The sequence below is a fragment of the Poecilia mexicana genome, unplaced genomic scaffold (genome assembly GCF_051168715.1).
Source record: "Poecilia mexicana isolate PSO_F unplaced genomic scaffold, ASM5116871v1 scaffold_19, whole genome shotgun sequence".
NCBI lineage: Eukaryota > Metazoa > Chordata > Actinopteri > Cyprinodontiformes > Poeciliidae > Poecilia > Poecilia mexicana.
The window spans coordinates 18,278,228-18,294,957 of record NW_028263388.1 but is presented as its reverse complement, the minus strand read 5'-3'; the positions used below and the strand labels follow the sequence as shown (position 1 = coordinate 18,294,957).

At 38.6% G+C, this 16,730-nt stretch overlaps 2 protein-coding genes and 1 long non-coding RNA gene across 6 annotated transcripts; 2 read left to right on the top strand and 1 right to left on the bottom strand.

Moving 5' to 3' along the window:
* Positions 1 to 420: 420 nt before the first annotated feature.
* srsf2a (serine and arginine rich splicing factor 2a) lies at positions 421 to 4,019 on the top strand. Of its 3 annotated transcripts, XR_015766370.1 has the most exons (4): positions 424 to 989; positions 1,733 to 2,117; positions 3,011 to 3,098; positions 3,563 to 4,019. XR_015766370.1 is itself a non-coding variant. In XM_088016531.1 (3 exons), exons 1-2 carry the CDS (start codon positions 634 to 636, stop codon positions 2,091 to 2,093), a joined length of 687 nt encoding a protein of 228 aa, XP_087872657.1. In that variant the 5' UTR covers positions 421 to 633; the 3' UTR covers positions 2,094 to 2,117; positions 3,011 to 4,019. The 3 variants fall into 3 exon arrangements, 2 of the variants coding, with proteins under 2 accessions (XP_087872657.1, XP_014858565.1); XM_088016531.1 differs by having other exon boundaries at positions 421 to 959; positions 3,011 to 4,019; XM_015003079.2 differs by having other exon boundaries at positions 3,011 to 4,019.
* A 2,628-nt stretch (positions 4,020 to 6,647) lies between these two features.
* mxra7 (matrix-remodelling associated 7) lies at positions 6,648 to 14,318 on the top strand. Of its 2 annotated transcripts, XM_015003085.2 has the most exons (5): positions 6,651 to 7,080; positions 9,138 to 9,227; positions 9,327 to 9,360; positions 9,474 to 9,582; positions 13,957 to 14,318. In XM_015003085.2, exons 1-5 carry the CDS (start codon positions 6,820 to 6,822, stop codon positions 14,069 to 14,071), a joined length of 609 nt encoding a protein of 202 aa, XP_014858571.1. In that variant the 5' UTR covers positions 6,651 to 6,819; the 3' UTR covers positions 14,072 to 14,318. The 2 variants fall into 2 exon arrangements, with proteins under 2 accessions (XP_014858569.1, XP_014858571.1); XM_015003083.2 differs by having other exon boundaries at positions 6,648 to 7,080; positions 9,138 to 9,360.
* Positions 9,475 to 11,553, bottom strand: LOC106927478 (uncharacterized). Its single transcript, XR_015766389.1, has 3 exons — positions 11,463 to 11,553; positions 10,378 to 10,563; positions 9,475 to 9,565 (listed from the first exon to the last, which is right to left on the bottom strand). It is a non-coding gene; the product is annotated as an uncharacterized LOC106927478 (long non-coding RNA).
* Positions 14,319 to 16,730: the final 2,412 nt, after the last annotated feature.

The window sequence follows — 16,730 nt, the reverse complement described above, 5'->3', positions numbered from 1 at the left end:
GATGTAATTCTAAAAATAATTAATTTTATGTAAGTAGGACATCTAAACTTATAAATATTCATTAAAACATCATTCACCACATTTAAACCTACTTTACTAGAAATGGCAGGAGTTAGTAAAAGGCTTAACTTCTTTTATTTAAGTATAAAATAGGAAGCATAAGGAATGAAATACCATTGTAGTTGTGTAGTCATTAAAACTAAATAATAATAATAAAGTAACAGGATAGGAAAGGATACACAAGAAAATCGAAAAAGGTCTAAATTGACTAAACTAAATTACTTCAGACAAAACAAAGCGGTACACTTCTACGGTTTATGTTATGCACTCCTACTCAACAGGGGGCAGTGTAATAATTACACAGAAAGAGGCGGATTGCTAAATAGCCAATCAGAGGAGGCCAACACGGGCGCAAAGAAAAAAGGAAAAGGAAGCTGCACTGCCGCCATTTCACGTGAAAAGCAGCGCGGTTAGACAACCACCGAGTGGTTGTATTTTCATAACTTAGATTGATTTGGCGGAGGTTAACCTTCTTGCCATTTTGAAGTCAAAAATATTTTTTATTAGGCTATAGAGGCCTCACAGTTTCAGTCTTAGGAGCCTCGCTTCGTTGCTTGGAAACGACCAAGAAAAATGAGTTACGGTAGGCCGCCGCCAGACGTCGAAGGGATGACCTCCCTCAAAGTGGACAACCTGACTTACAGAACTTCTCCCGAAACTCTCCGACGAGTTTTTGAGAAGTATGGTCGGGTGGGGGACGTGTACATTCCCCGGGACCGGTACACCAAAGAGAGCCGCGGTTTTGCCTTCGTGCGTTTCCTCGACAAGCGCGACGCTGAAGACGCAATGGACGCCATGGATGGCGCGCTGCTCGACGGGCGCGAGCTGCGGGTTCAGATGGCCCGCTACGGACGGCCGCCGGACTCGATGTACAGCCGGAGAGGTGCTCCACCGCGCAGGTACGGAGGCTACGGACGAAGAAGCAGGAGGTAATTTTGAATATAGGTGTAGCATAGTGTTTTTGTTGTACATGTGCTCGAATGGGCACGTGGTCACATAGCTCAGAGCAGCGTGGTTCCAAGTTTTTTTTTTCAGTAGGTTCATAAAAACAATTATATCGAGAGCATATAAAATGGTTTTAACATGCTTCAAAGCATTTTAAATTACTTTATATTATATTGAAATACTAGGCTTTAATGTCATAGTTTCCTTTTATTATAATAACTGTATCTTAGAAAAAAGCCTTACTTCTGAAAAGAGTAGGGACAAGATTATTTTAACAATAAATTGTATTTAAACACTAAATAGTTACTGTTGTAGCATTCATGATGGAATTTTTTTTTGTCTTCCTGCAGACTGTTGAATAAAAAAAACACCAGCAATAGCTAACAGAAAATAATTTTTTTGTATGTTTTTTTTTAATTCACCAAATACATTGATATGCTTGTATAAAAAGGCATGTCAACCACATCATGCTTGGTTTCCAGCTCAAGTTAATTTCTTCAGTTATACTTTTAAGATCTTCAAATATCAAAGTCTTATCAAGTCTCTGGTTGAGAAAGTTGAAATATTTACTGATAACAGTATTTGTTTTGTTAAAACAGTAAAACCTAAGGGATGTATATTTGTAATATCAAGCAAAAGGTGTAGCTGGCAGATTGCAGCATTGCTGCTTTTCTGTTGCTGTTTGGTTTCACTTTTTTATGCCTTGTCATTTTGTGTGCATCTACAGTCGCTCAACTAGTCCCCGCCGTCGCAGACGAAGCCGCAGCCGCTCCAGGAGCAGAAGCCGTTCGCGATCCAGGAGCCGTAACCGTTACAGCCGCTCCAGGTCTCGTTCCTACTCCAGGTCCAGATCGAGGTCCAGGTCCAAGTCGAAGTCCAAATCCAAGTCCAGAACGCCGAGGCGGAGCAAGTCGAAGTCTCCTTCCAGATCACGGTCTCGCTCCAGATCCAAATCCCGTTCCAGGTCCAAGTCCAAGTCCAAGTCGAGGAGTCGAACCCCGGGTTCCAACAGGGGGTCAAAGTCCCGATCCAGGTCTAAGTCCAAGAGTGGACCTAAATCACCAGGAAACAATGAAGCAGAGCCTTAACCCAAATGCGGACGCAATATGACGGTATTCAGGGGAAGGGTTGATTTATTTTATTCTTTATCTATTGAAATGTTATTTCTTAAATTTGTGTTCTGCAGGCTTTACGCTTCACGCAAGTGGCAAAGTCTGCAGAATGCTGTTAGAACTTTGTTAAATGTCTAGTATTAGCTTTGTGTGTGCTTTATTTTGAAACTTTATTTCCCAGCCAATTTAAAGTACACACAGGCAGTAGGAGATTTGGTTTAAAAAGCATCATGATATGATAAAAATGGGGTGCTCACATTTGTATTGATGTTTGGGCTGGGAGGCGGGTGGTTGGGATGTGGGATGCTTACTCAAACCGTTCACCTAAATGTGGAATTCTTTCCTCCAAGCTGCTGAGTCCTGTTTGCAAAGAGAGGAGGAGGAGATGGGGGTGTTGCAGTGTGAGAGCAGTTAGTGTGTGACCCGCCCATGTGACCTGCCTGTTGCTGAGAGCCATTGCAGTTGCTAAGGAGCAGGTCACCGAGGCAACGGTGGTTGCTATGAAGCAGGTCGTCATGGCGGTGGTTCGGGCTGTCAATTGGTGTATGAGGTGGTGTGGTGAGGTACGTTCTCGCGGGGCACACAGGCAGATGCACTGAGCAGTTTACCCACCTGTGCCTGTGGTTTCCGCCGCCTCACATAAAGGGAGCCGACCCCGAGGTTTGTTTTTCCCAATATGCCCGGGTGCAAGACCCTTGTTAGAGCTAGTGTGGGAAGAATTGGGGCCAGGAAACATGTAAAATAAGGAAGTGAGTTATTGAGTAAAATGTTTACCTAGGATTTCTTAACTGTCAGGACAGAGATCATGCAATAAATATTCAGATCAGCTGCAGGAATTGATACCAGCGTCTATTTTTTGCTCTTGGTGACTTAAGTTCTGTTTTTCCTTCCAGATCTTGCATTGAGCCTTTGAGGACATCTGGAACAGCCTCACTTTTTGGCAAGAATACTCCACTATTACCACTGAATGCAGACTGAAAGGTTAATTGGATCTTGGTCTAAAATGTTTTAAATGTTTAAGTTCCTTTGTAATCTGTTGAGACAAATTCTGTAACTTTGACATCATTTGTAAAGCTGAGTATATTGAAAGGGATTTATGGGGTATTTTTTAATTTACCGTTTTGGGGTGGGCTTTTTCATTGAATTTGTAATAAATTCCTCTGAAACAAAATATAATTTTCAGCAGGCTCTGTTCATTTTTGAATATGAAACTTATTTGAAAAATTGATGTAGGAAATGATGTCTCTTTGTTTGCAGTATTTACAGCTGTATTGCCACTCATACTGGGGGAGGGAAATGGCTTAGTGTACAGCGTCATAAAAGCCATTTAAATTTGTGATTTGCTTAATCCAGCAACATTTTGTTGTTTCTGCTTTTTTTCTGTCTAGTTCAAGTTGCTTTCCTATGACTCTAACCTTCTTTCTTGTGTATCTTTTGTGCACTAGGCGCAGTTGTGTAGCAGTTGAGTAATGCTGGTTAGCTGTTAAGATGCGGTGCAGTGCGGTGGTGACATGGTGTGGCGTGTTGCGGTGCTGAGTGCCCGGTGCAGTTCCGGGGCTCGACCCTTCGCTGCCGTTTGCCGGTTTGTAAGCTCACAGGTGTGGCAGATCATCCATCCTCTCCTGTCTGTGACCTCTACTTCCCTACATGTGCTGTACATATTGTCTTCTATCCTCTTCACCCTTCCTTCTCTTCTGTGTCCCAATGTCAACCTTCCTTCTGTGGTTTATCCACTGAATTGGTCTTGCTTGCTTTGAAAAACTAGCCCAGTGGGACGCTAAGAGAAGGGTTAAGGGGCAGTTAATGGCTTCTTAAGAAATCTTTTGAATCGCATTCTGTGTACCTCAAATGTCTTGTAACTGCATCAAATGAATGCCAATAAAGGTTTTTGTTGGAATTGAATGTCTAACTTTGTCCTCAATGTCTTTTAGTGTAACTTAAACATAAATGATTCTCGGCATATTTTAGCTTGTATAAAGTACTAGTTATATGTAATCTGCAATGTCCGTAAGAAATATTGAACAGTAATTTTTTTTTCCAAACATTTCTTTTTTAAATTGGTTTCCTAGAGTCTTGATGAAGAGTCGGGGAGGCATAGGATCCAAGATGGTTGAAGTCTCTGTTGCTCATTTGTGTTTTCTGAAGTCCAAAATCAGTGCAGGTCTACAAAACTTTGTAGTACTTTTGAGTCAGTACATCCATTTGAAAGTTTTGAAACGCTACATGCTGCCCTCTGCTGGTGAGCTTTATGTAAATGCCAGATGTATCGATGCCTGATTTTAATACCGCAGCATCTCTGCTTGATTGGCCTCCAAATTCACCCTGACAATAAAAATCAAAAAAATTATAAGATGAGGCACCAAAGCCAACTCTGCTAAAGTCTGACTTCCTTGACAACTCAGCAGAAACAGACTGGAGGTGTCAGTGCAATTCAGGATTTGCAAACAAATCCTGAATGAATACTGATAAAAAAAAAAGCTTTTCAGTGATATCCTAACTTATTGAGATGCACTTGTATTTCAGAGCTGGAATTTAAAGGCAGGGAAAGTACAATCACTGACTTCTTCACAGGAAAACTACATGAACACTTCTTCCATGAAAGAGTTCAACTGTTTGTTAATCAGCAACTAACACCACTGTTAACTGTTTATTCATGAAAGGAAGCTGTATATCACTGCCTTACTGTTAGCAGAGTTCACAGAGCTGCTGTAAAATAATAAACCATCTCATTTATTAGGGGAACTCTTAGTCCTGCATTTACTTTTCTGTTTAGCTGGATTTTATTTTTTGTCACAAACTAGAGTTGAAAATTACAGCAGTGTTTTATGTCTGTTTTTAAATTCTGGTTCTCTTCAGAAAGGACGTTTTATGGCTTATAAATTGTAGCTAGATTTATAATCTACAATTGCAGAAAATCTAACCTAAATTTCACTAATAAGATTTAATGCAGCTTTTGTTAAAATGACCAAACCTGAAAGCATTGAGCCAAAAATGAAGCAATTTGAGGTGACTTGAATTGGTGAGGCACAAATTTTTATTGTCAATTAAAAAATACTCAAGTTACAACAAAATTTTAATTTTATAGAAAACTAAAATAACAAAAAATATGTTGCGATATGTAGTCACATTCAATAAATTAATTAAAACCATAAGTGGGTGCTCCAAAGTCTACTCTTTAGTAAAAGTCATTAGATAGATATAGTCCTTTAGCTATGGACAATGCAAATACTGTGGTTTTTAAATGCTAATTCTTTGTGTTGCAATGTTGCAACATTTTCCATTGTAAGAAAATGTTAATTTGTCTGCAATAATTTTAACGTAAGCAAAAATGCAAAAGCCTAGATGTAGAAAATGATATATATGGTTTCAGTGTGTAGCATTGTGATATATAGCTGTCCTGGATGAAAACTGTTCCACGAGGTTGAAATCATAGTGTCATTGAGTTGCAATTGCAATAATATAATTAATTGGCCTAAACTGGAATAAATGTGAATCTGATTTTGTTGGAATCAACTGTAATTGGCTTGAACTGGAAACAATTCAGCATTTTTTCAACCTGAATCTGATTAAGATTTAGTATGAATTTGCCTGAACCAGAATGCAGACTTTATTTGAATCTGATTGTGTCGGCCCAAACTAGGTACAGAGTGGTTATAGTTAGGGTTTTCTAAAATCAACTAATATGTTCCATTATAGCTGTTAAGATATAGCTATATCCTGCTGTTTAAAGTCTCTTCAAAAGTGGTAAAAGAGGTGTTTTCTTTTTACTGGAGAACAAAGTGACACAGCACCTCCCTTTATACACCTGCTGATGTGAACTTTTGGGTTGCCTTGCTGACTTAAAAAGTCTCCAGGGCTTATAAAAAGATAAATTTGCTGACTTAAAAAGATGTCCCGTGGTGAAAACAATGGACAAAATGTATTTGTTTTCTCAGATTCCCTCCTACCTGTGGATTAGGCCTTAGTACTGTTGCCTCTTGCATCCAGACAGTGTACTCCACCATAATGTAAGGTTGTTTGTATTGGTTTTCTGTTTTGAGAAAGCACAACAGGTTCAAGGTGTTGACTTGACCTCCAACTCCCCCCACATCTCAATCCAATCAAAGCCTCTGTGGGATGTACCGGGTAATCAAATCCGTTCCATCGAGGTGCAAGAATACAACTCGCAAGATTTAAAAGTTGCAGCACACCTCAAAATGTCAATGGGTCACAGCTGTTTCAGCAGCATATTTATGCAGGTAGCCTAGTCATGATATCTACCCTGATGGTGTATTTCCCGGTATCCTCCTTTAACTTCAGGTGTCGACCAGAAGGTAAGAGTGTTTTCCCTTCAGCTGACGGCTTTACTTTATCAGCCTACACCTCCAGTACACGGGTTCTGTCAGAAACCATTTGGGTCCGCCAGTTTGTCCTGCTGATGGGATTATCTGCAGACGCAGAGCCGAGCACGTTGCACTGCTACGTGCCAGTCCAACTGCCCGGTCCAACCGCCGGTAGTCCGCAGACGGAGAGGGCGGGGTTAGGAGTGGGGGCTGCAACCAGAGGATGTGACGTTCTGGTTGGAGAGAAGATTGGGAGATTGTCCCGTATCCGATAAACTGCGGCCGTTGCCGTTGATGTTTGACGGTGGGGGATTATCGCTAGCAAGCGGGATGGCCGAGTGAGTGGACGCCGGGGCGGCGACGCAACAAGAATCACAAGAATGGAGGCAACTCTCGTATTGGCCGCTATCATTTTCACGCTGCTCGCCATGGTGGTCGCGACGTCGCTGCTCAAAGGCTCATCACCCGCGGCGGACTTCGCGAATGCGCGAAGTTTCTTCGGCCAGAGAGGAGACGGAGGATCAGCGACGTCCGAGGCGAAGCTGAACGGCCATGTAGCCGGGCAGGGGAGGAAGACGGAAGCCGACAACTGGAGTGAGATCAGTGGGAGCTCACACGACCACTGGGATGTAGTGAAATCTGTGAGTAGGTCTGGCATGCTGCAGGAAAGTGTTTTGTTTGCTTTAGTGTTTTGCGTAATTCCCCCTTAATCTGTTTTAAGTACTCAGATAGTGTCTGGATGTACAACAGCCTGGAGGAGCTCTAGATCCATAAATAAAGGTTAACTAAAGCGCAATGTATAGATGCAACTTACTACATTATAATATTATTGAATAGATGTTTCTTTTTGTGACTAAATTTGGAATATTTATTTTACACACACAGTGTAGTATTGGGCCAGACTTTAGAAAGGGCTTACAGAGTAATTAACACACACACACACACACACACACACACACACACACATATATATATATAATTTTTTTAGAATATAAACAACATTGACATTTTTGAAAATTAAGAAGTTATAGTAATTTTTGGCAATTTACCATGCACCAATTCATAAGACTATCTGTTAATTTATTGTAATTTGCATTAGAATATATATATATATATATATATATATATATATATATATATATATATATATATAGTAATGGAAAGGACACCCAAACTGGTTCCAGCAGTCCACAGATATGTGGACCACAAAGATGTGTGAATGAAGATGTGTGATATAACACTATGGTAGGAGACTAAGCTAAAACAAAAATGATAAAGAAGTAATTTTTTAATGTATTTTATGGGAAGTTGTGTGGAAGAAAAAAGCTGTGTGAGAGGAATATGAAGCAAAGCCCATTCAAGAGTATTGAGGAGATTTACTAGGTGTGAACTGCAGCTGAAGTCGGGGATTCAAGAGCCACCACACACAGATGTATCCAGGTCATATTCTGCAACTGTCAAGAGTTTTTGTGTCAAGCGAACCAGGAAAGTCGTCAGAAGCATCTTGGCTGTTCTAATTGTTGCTCAGAGGACTAAAGTCCTCTGTTCACCGCATCATTTGGACATCAAGACGCCAGAGACCGGAGGAAGAGTGGAGAGTTAAGTTGCTTGAGGTCCAGTGTGAAGCTTCCACAGTCTGTGATGATTTACAGAACCATTTCATCTGTTGGTGTTGGTCCACTGTGTTTTTTCAAGACCAAAGTCGGTGCCGCTGTCGTTCCCTCTGCTGGCAAGCTTTATGAAGATGCTGATTTTGTCCCTAACCTGAACTCCTCAGATAATCTGTTGAGAGGGATGATAGGCACCAGAGCCACCAATGCAGACAAGCTGAAGATTGCTATAAAAGCAACCTGGCTCTTTAGCACATCAGAAGACTCTTAAAGCCTCCATGCTGCTTCACTGCAAAGATGCATTCATTCATCCAAAAGGAGCCCTGACCAAGTACTGAGTGGATATACAGTATAGACGTACTTTTCAGAAGGGTAACATGTTTTTAATAATGTACAAATATTCATAGAATACTTAACATTGATAAATACATGAACTGAATTTATGTAGTGTTTTCTAGTCGTGCTAGCCAAAGTGCTCTACACTAAAACTGCATTCAGTCAGTCCCAGTCATACGCTCATGTGCGATGGGGAAGGAAGCTGGATCTGAACAAACCACAATCGTGATTACTTCTATAATATTGGTTTAGATGTTGTTTCTTATAATCCACAGCATCCAGAAGAACTACATGGAAAACATTTTTATTTTATGCAACAAAAAACAGTTCCAAGCATCTCAGATTAAAAATTGTTGGTTTTATTTCATAAAAACAAATGACTGATATGGATGTAAGGAACAGACAGTATTCAACCTGGAAGTTGTGAAGAGAACTGTGCAACAGGACAGTACAATAGAAAGGGAACATATCTGTCAGACTTATAGATTGATGTATTTTGTTTAGTTTTGTCTTTATTTAGAAAGGTAACACCTGTGGGTATACCTCAGCTTCCACAGAGGCCGTCTCTGATTTGTGCTCACCATTCATAAATAGCCACAAAATGCCACCTGAAACTCGGTGAAACAACTTGCATACTTTAAGAACCTTTGCAAACTTAGCCACCTGGATCAGACGCAAAGAACAAGCAGAAAAAGTCACTATCTGATTAATTTAAGAGGTAGGTCATTTCTGACGTAATAATTCTCTGACAGGAGCAGGGACACCCGCACTTTCACGCAGAAGGCGGTGCAGCAGTCGAGTCCTCTTCCTCCACATCGAGCCTTTCTGTCCCCAGTTTAGAGGTAGACTCGTCGTCCGAGGTCTCGTCAGCGATGGGCCGCAGGTCTTTCATTGGGCTCTCTGATACGGAGCTCCTAAAGTGTGCTTTCTCTTATCCCCAGACTGAAGGAGCCACAGAGAGCCCAGGGGACAACGGTAAGCATTTTCACCTGAAATTCTTGCTACATTCTCATTTTAATGTTACCAAACAGGTAGGCAGGATTTATTTCCGTTTCATCAGCATGCACTCTTGTTTTCTGCTTGAACAGCGAAAGTGGAATCGGATGCAAATAATTCCTTGAAGTATGTTCCTGGAAAGGCACGATCGCACCATTTAGAGGTGATGATGTCCAAAGAAGAGCTGGCAGAGGAGCAGAGGTTAGTGAAAAACACAAACTGGGAAAAACTTTTAGAAGAATATACACTTTTCTTATATGACCCATGATGCTTTGTGGATAAACATCCTAATTACATGTAAACCAGAGATCTGCAGTTCCAGTCCTCAAGTCCCATTGTCCTGCAACTTTTGGATTCATTCCTGCGCCAATACATCTGAATCAAATAAATAGTAAATGAGCAGATTAAAGGTGTAATGTAGACTTTTCATTCTGTAATGTTAGATCTGGGTTGCTACCAAAAGTAGCAGGACAGTGGCACTCGAGGACTGGCGCTGCATACTCTTGATTTAAGCAAACCGAGCAAATTCAAATAAGACATGTGGGAACCTGAACTTCTAAAACTTAAACAGGATAATGTAATCACAACTGTGCGTTTATCTTTGAAAGACTGAGCTGAAGAAAAGGCTTTCTGTTATGGATATTAGCATCTAAGCATACTCATTTTTAGCAGCTTCTCCAACTTTGTTAATATAAATCAGATGCTTAAAACTCCTGTGGTGCATCAGAGCTTTTTCTGACACGGTCATGAAGTTTGTCGTATTTTCTTTAATGAGGATGGGCATATTTTTATTCGCCTCACACTGGTGTTATGCTCTGGTGTCATTGTCTGGAGAGACCCATAGTCTGGCTCTTTGAGTTTGCGACACCATATTGGTCTTTTCAGTCATGCAGCTGAGGCCGGTGGACCCTCAGGATTGAGAACCATCGTCTATAAGTTATGCATCAAAAATACAAACACTGCTTTACTCTATTTCTACTGATCATCATAGCTCACATTCTTTTTCGGTCGTTTTCAGAAGGCAATTCTTCTTGGACCAACCACAAAAAATATTCCTCCCTGGACCATTTGTTGACAAAGTGATGGAGGCAAACATGCCAGCTTTAATAGTAACTTCCAATGTAATATTTTCCATCCTTGTTTGTATAATTCCTCATCTGGCCTGGGAACGCCTTGGGCTACCTAAGGAAAACAGAAGATAATGGATGGATAGAAACTGTGAACAAAGTCAAATTGCTAATAATAAAGTTGATTCTGATTCAACACACATCTGCTGTAGCCACAAGTTAACCTATAAGCAGTGGCATAATTTGTGGCTTCAGCCTTGCATAAAGCAGAAAAGTTGAAAAAAATAAAATAATTAAATTACAAACTTTTTTACTTGTATAAAACTAATTGCTTTATTGCAATTTGTGCTCTCTCGCCAAAAGTTTCCCCTACAATCAGTCCTATAGCAACATTTGACAAGATTAAGGTGGATAAAGAGACCAAAAGGTGTGAATATTTGACCCGTCAGATGTTTTCTCTCTGAGTTTTGTACTGATGTGTGTACGACTCGACAGCCCGTCACTAGTTCTGATAACTGATCTGTAAAAAGAGAAAAAAATAATCCCAGCCTAAAACATATCTGTATAAACCCTACTCAGATACACTGAAACCAAACAAAAAGCTAAAAGATGCAATAAAACTTTCCATTAAAAGTCCATATGGTCAGATCTATCATTATCGCAAACATCAGCTCTGCACCCATCTTCCATTTTGCTGCTTCACGTGTGACTCTGGACGGTGCACGTTTGTCTGGGCTCAGCTTTAGACGGACGAGAGAGTAAAGGTGAGACTGAGCCTCTGCTAAGCACCATTAGCTGTCTGACGGACGAATAACAGGAGATTTAAAGAAACAAATCCAAGTGTTAAAGCGCTGCTTGAAAAAAAACGCCAAAGTTGTTGGGATTTTTTTCTTTGTCTGAAGCATATCTGCATATCCTGCTCTTATCATTGCAGGAGTAAAAGCAACGCAGACGTTAAGTGTCTGTTAAGCTGAAAAAGGAGCAGATATGTGGTAAAGTATGAGTTATCCTCACCTAGTTGTCCTAAAAGAGTCCCTTTCTGGCCAGTGGGTGAAATCGACTAATTAGCAATTAGCCAATCTTGACCTCAGCAGTGATGTTTACCTCAGCGGCTCTTTATCCTCATGTGGCCATGAAGCGACTGGTGTGACAGTGTTGCTTATCTGATCCCACGTCTTCCTCCTGTTTTCCTCCATTAGAAGTGTGGTCCACAGGTGTGCCTCAGCAGGTGTTGATTGTTTCCCTTGTTGGGGTTTTCTTTGTTCCGCCACAAGAGGGGGTTAGAGTGTCACGACACGTTGGCTTTTTGGAGCTGTCCAGTCAAACGCAGAAGCATTTAAAAAATAGATTAACATTGGAAAGTTCATTTTTATTTCAGTAATTCAGAAAACAAATGAAAATTCATTCCAAATAGTTTTATATATTGCAAGTATATTTCTCTTAATTTTGATTAAAATGGTTTATAATTAACCTAAAATGAATTTTCCCCAGAAAAGTAATTTGTATGTAAATATTTATATTGGAGAGTTTAGTGGGAGGAAGAACTGTGGTTAAAAAAAATAAATAAAAATAGAGTGTTTCGGAAAGAGCTGGAGTCTGTGCTTTAAGAGTCATAACTTGCAGACATATCTAGGACTTTAGCTGAAACTGTTAGATTCCCCATGTTAAGTCCTTTTGGAAGGAGAAATATTAAGAGACATTATGCAAATTCTTAGAATAAAATTAATTTTTATTGCATATAAACCTCTTTCCACCACAGTTCTACCTTTTACTCAACTTTCTGTTAATACTCAGCACTCTCTGAGCATCCGGCTTCTCTTTTTTTAGCTTAAGCTTTAACATTTCTGGATAAAAAACATTCTTCTTAATTGCATAATATAAAATTTTCTTTATTATTATTATTTTTAAGAAACTGAATTTTGGGTTTTTATTAGTCATAAGCCAGTGCCACAGATTTTCTGGGGCCCCCCTATGGATTACAATAAAATCCCCCCCCCCAAAAAAAAAAAAAAAAAAATCAACTGGGCACACGCATCGTTCAACCAGACATAAACCTATACACATATTTTGTTTTCAAACTCCACTGAAGTTTATTTCACACTTCAGGTTACAACAAAACACACTACAAACCATCTTTACAGTGAAACACTTTTGTGTAACTGTTTTTTCCATTCATCCATACTCCTTCTCCTGCAATGGCACTGCTGTACTTTGTACTTTTTTTTAAGTAGTTTGCAAAACCTGAACATTTACTTAAAGTATTTTAATGATAGAAACTGCAATCAGGCTTGTCTGCTACTAAATCTGAGTAAATGTTTATCTCTCATTTAGTCAGCTGTAAACTTAATGCACCTCTGAGATTCCAGTGTGTCAATATGAACAGAGTGATTTTCCAAAATCAGCACTCACCTATAGTGGTACTCAAACTTCACTTCAGCAAGTAAAGATAACATTCACAAAATATAACACACATTTAAAACAGCTGAAATATTCTCAAAGTGTTACACGGGACCAAACCCTACATCAAAATCCCTTAGGAATAAAAATCTGAAAAGTGTGGAGTGCTTTTTTATTCAGCAACCCTTGAATTAAGACTTTGGAGAACATCATTTGCTGCAATTACAGCTGCAAGTCTGTTGGGTTCAGTCTGTACTATCTCCAAAGCTGGAGCTTTATGTCCAGTAAACATGTTTTCTTACCTAATCAGTATCGTAATAAGCAATAAATCAATGAATTGCATAAATTAAAACAAGTCTGATAATTTCCATTTGCATGTTGATTTGTTTTTCTTCTATCTCTCTCTTTACATTAGATGACAAAAGTCTCCATTTTATTTGTTGCTTTAGGTGTTTTGTTTATTTATTTTGGATATTTAAAATATATCCCAGTTCCGGTGTTAATGTTCATTAGAAATTAAAGTTTATTGAGAGGATGTACTTACATGACTGATATTACTTGAAAATCAAAATCAAAATATAATTGTTTGTCGCAATAATTTCTGGGACAATTTATTGTCCAGTAAAACGTCATAACAGTGGATCTCTGCAGCTCCTCCAGAGCTAAAATGATTCCTCTCTGATTAATGGTCTACCTTTCATTGTAGCAAAGGCTCTGAAAATGGCTACTTTATTTTGTTTATTAAGATTGTAATTTAGGTTATTCATTTGTAGTCACATCTTAAAACCATTTATCACTTTTCTTCTTCATTAAAATGACATAATTCTGTGTTGATGTATCACAAAAATCTCAATAAAATAAATGGAGATTTGTGACTGTAATGCAATAAAATGTGAACGTCCTTTTGCAACACGCTGTATACCGCAGTATTACTTGTTTTCTTCAAATATAGATTCTGTTATTTTTTTCTGCATTTGGAGCACTACGCCTAAATTTTCCAGACGAGATACAAAGAAATCCTTGTGCAGGATCTCCTGTTTATTAGAAAGTGCATTTATTACGTACCTGGAGAAAACTTTCTGAACATTTTATTCTGTGTCTGTTCCTCCAGGGTGCAACGGGAGCAGCTGGCCGCCATTTTCCAGCTGCTGAAAGACAACAAGGAGACATTCGGGGACATGTCTGAAGGAGACTTGGAGGAGCAGCTCAGACTCTACTCCATCTGAGACTCCTCCGCAACCTGATCTGCTCCAATGACTTATTCAGGACTCCAAATATGTCATTTAATTTCCCTGCAGTATTCAACACGGCTGTCCATTCCAACAACTGCTTATTGTTTTTAACTTGTATTAAACACACTTGCACGCCTGCGCCGATCAGATAATTATGAAAAACACAATGGAGCATTGTTTCTATTAGTTCTATGAGTTTAACTTTCAAACTGTTGCATAATAAACCAGAACGTTGTATAAATTTGTGTGTGCCTATTCAGTTTCAGTCCAAGCTGTTTCTAGGAAAACTGCTGCTGTTGATTTCCTGTTTATTTAATTAAATTCCTGCCTTTGTTGCTTCTGCCACACTTGTTCGGCAGGTCTAAAAATATTTTAATCTGAATTCAATTCTAAGAAAACGCTTCTATTTATTACGTCTGTTTTTGTGAAGCAGACCAGCCAAGGCAGAATATTTAACAGCTCAGTTTCCTGCTACAGTGTGGCGTGCCATGTCAAAACTGATCCATTAGTAAATTATTTCTTACAGAGCACAACCCTTTAAAAGAAAACTAATAAACTTGTGAACAAATATGTCAGAAAGAAATGATAAAACAGTTTTATTCAACTACTTACAGGGCATGCAACTAAAGTAAATAATTTTCCATTGTGGAACTGGTCATTGGCATCAATGTATCCCAAATGTTCAAAAGGTTTAAAGACACAGAAATATTAATTAGATCCCACAGGGAGAGCAGAAGTGAACAGTGAATGGAGAATAGTGTCTCCGGTTGCTAGTTACCCACCTGTTGCTGTGCAGTGCCGGTCAGCTGGCTGAAAGATCAACACTTATTTAGAACAGAATTGCTTCTATCTTCAAAGATTGATGGAGGAAACTTAAACGAGCCTAACCCCAAGTCTGCAAGAATAAAAGGGTCTGAAAGATTTCTGGTGTCAAAACATGAGTGCCAAGAGTCTCTAAAACTGTAGGCCGCTTTGCTAGGATCATATCTGTAAAGCAGCAGACTGCAGGCTGGCTACCAGAGCAGATAGCCTGACTAACTAACCCCCTATAAAATCAGTTTAGAGTAGTTGAGCTCAGTCTTTGGGAAATTCCCTTCCTGCCTCTTTGGTAAAGATGATCTCTGCTGGATGATTATATTGCTTAAAATCATCATTACTTCTTAATTTCACCACATTATATAGCAACATTGCAACATCTAAGTCTTTTTTATGTTTCATAGTCTCATGATAGAAGCATGATTTATACAGTAACTCTGATCTACCAAACCTGATCCAGAAATGTTTATTATACAATAGACAGACATGTTAGAGAATTATAACCACATGATTTATAAACCTTCAGATGAGGCAACGCAGTTCAGTCCTCCTCAGATGTTATAATTCAGAAAAGATGAAATACTTTGATTGATCAATACACCTCTATCTTGATTATTTGTGTATAATTAAGCACCATGTTTGACTTGAACTTATTGGCATATATTTAACTTATATTATTCAGCCATTTATCACTGAATTTGTGAAAATATGTTTGCCTCTATGAATAATTTATACCTTTTAAGAATTAAAGTGGAATATTAAATAATTAGGTAACACTTTATTTGAAGGGGGTTGAATAAGACTGTCATGACACTGTCATAAACATGACATAACACCTGTCATGAACATGAATAAGCCTTCATGAATATTTATGACTGTTGTCATAAAGCGTCATTCGGTAAATTATGACACTTTTAATACAAAGTTGACATTATTCAAAATGTCTTTGTTATGACAACTTGACATTGACCAGGAAATCATTACTGTTTAAATTTTACCTTTAATAACATAAAGTTACCTAATTTTTAAAGTGCAATCAGTAATACTTTTATAACAAATTTATATCAGCAATGATTTCTTGGTTAATGTCAAGTTGTCATAACAAAGACATTTTGAATAATGTCAACTTTGTATTAAAAGTGTCATAATTTACCGAATGACACTTTATGACAACAGTCATAAATATTCATGAAGGCTTATTCATGTTCATGACAGGTGTTATGTCATGTTTATGACAGTGTCATGTCAGTCTTATTCACCCCCTTCAAATAAAGTGTTACCAATAATTATTCCACCCCTGAAGAGGAAAAGTTCAACTGAATACATGTAGTTTAAGTCTATAATTTAAGACATTTAAGCCTACGTCTGGATGCAGCTGTTGTAAAACATGCTGTGATCAGCCTAACATGTTTCAGATACAAAATTAATGAGATTAATCCTTTAAAACTTACTGGAAAACTACTGTGTTGCAAGCCTTATTATTCACTTATTATTTATTTCCATCCAGGAGGACTGAGTCTGAACTATTTTGCAAAGAAGAAAAACATATCAGTCTGTAGATGTGCAAATATAGATATAGACCCCAAATGACTGGTGGTTTTATAAATTATTGATGCCAAGGTTCCAGATGTATGTGCACAGAAGCTTTACATTGTATGCTCATATAAAATCCCTATGAAATGCAATAACATTTGTTGTTTGTAACATAGCAAAATGCAAAAGGACTTGATGCATAATTGGTATTATAATAATGCTTCTCCATAGTTCAAACCCTTGGATTTTCATGATGTAATGTTTTGTTTGTCCAGAACATTTCTTTGCTCCTGGACAACAAATT

Excerpts from the sequence above, each read along its gene's own strand:
- srsf2a (XM_015003079.2), top strand. The coding sequence starts at position 634 with ATGAGTTACGGTAGGCCGCCGCCAGACGTCGAAGGGATGACCTCCCTC. Across the intron at positions 990-1,732 it reads TACGGACGAAGAAGCAGGAG|TCGCTCAACTAGTCCCCGCC; the intron begins GTAATTTTGAAT and ends GTGCATCTACAG.
- mxra7 (XM_015003083.2), top strand. The coding sequence starts at position 6,820 with ATGGAGGCAACTCTCGTATTGGCCGCTATCATTTTCACGCTGCTCGCC. Across the intron at positions 7,081-9,137 it reads ACTGGGATGTAGTGAAATCT|GAGCAGGGACACCCGCACTT; the intron begins GTGAGTAGGTCT and ends ATTCTCTGACAG. Across the intron at positions 9,361-9,473 it reads AGAGAGCCCAGGGGACAACG|CGAAAGTGGAATCGGATGCA; the intron begins GTAAGCATTTTC and ends CTGCTTGAACAG.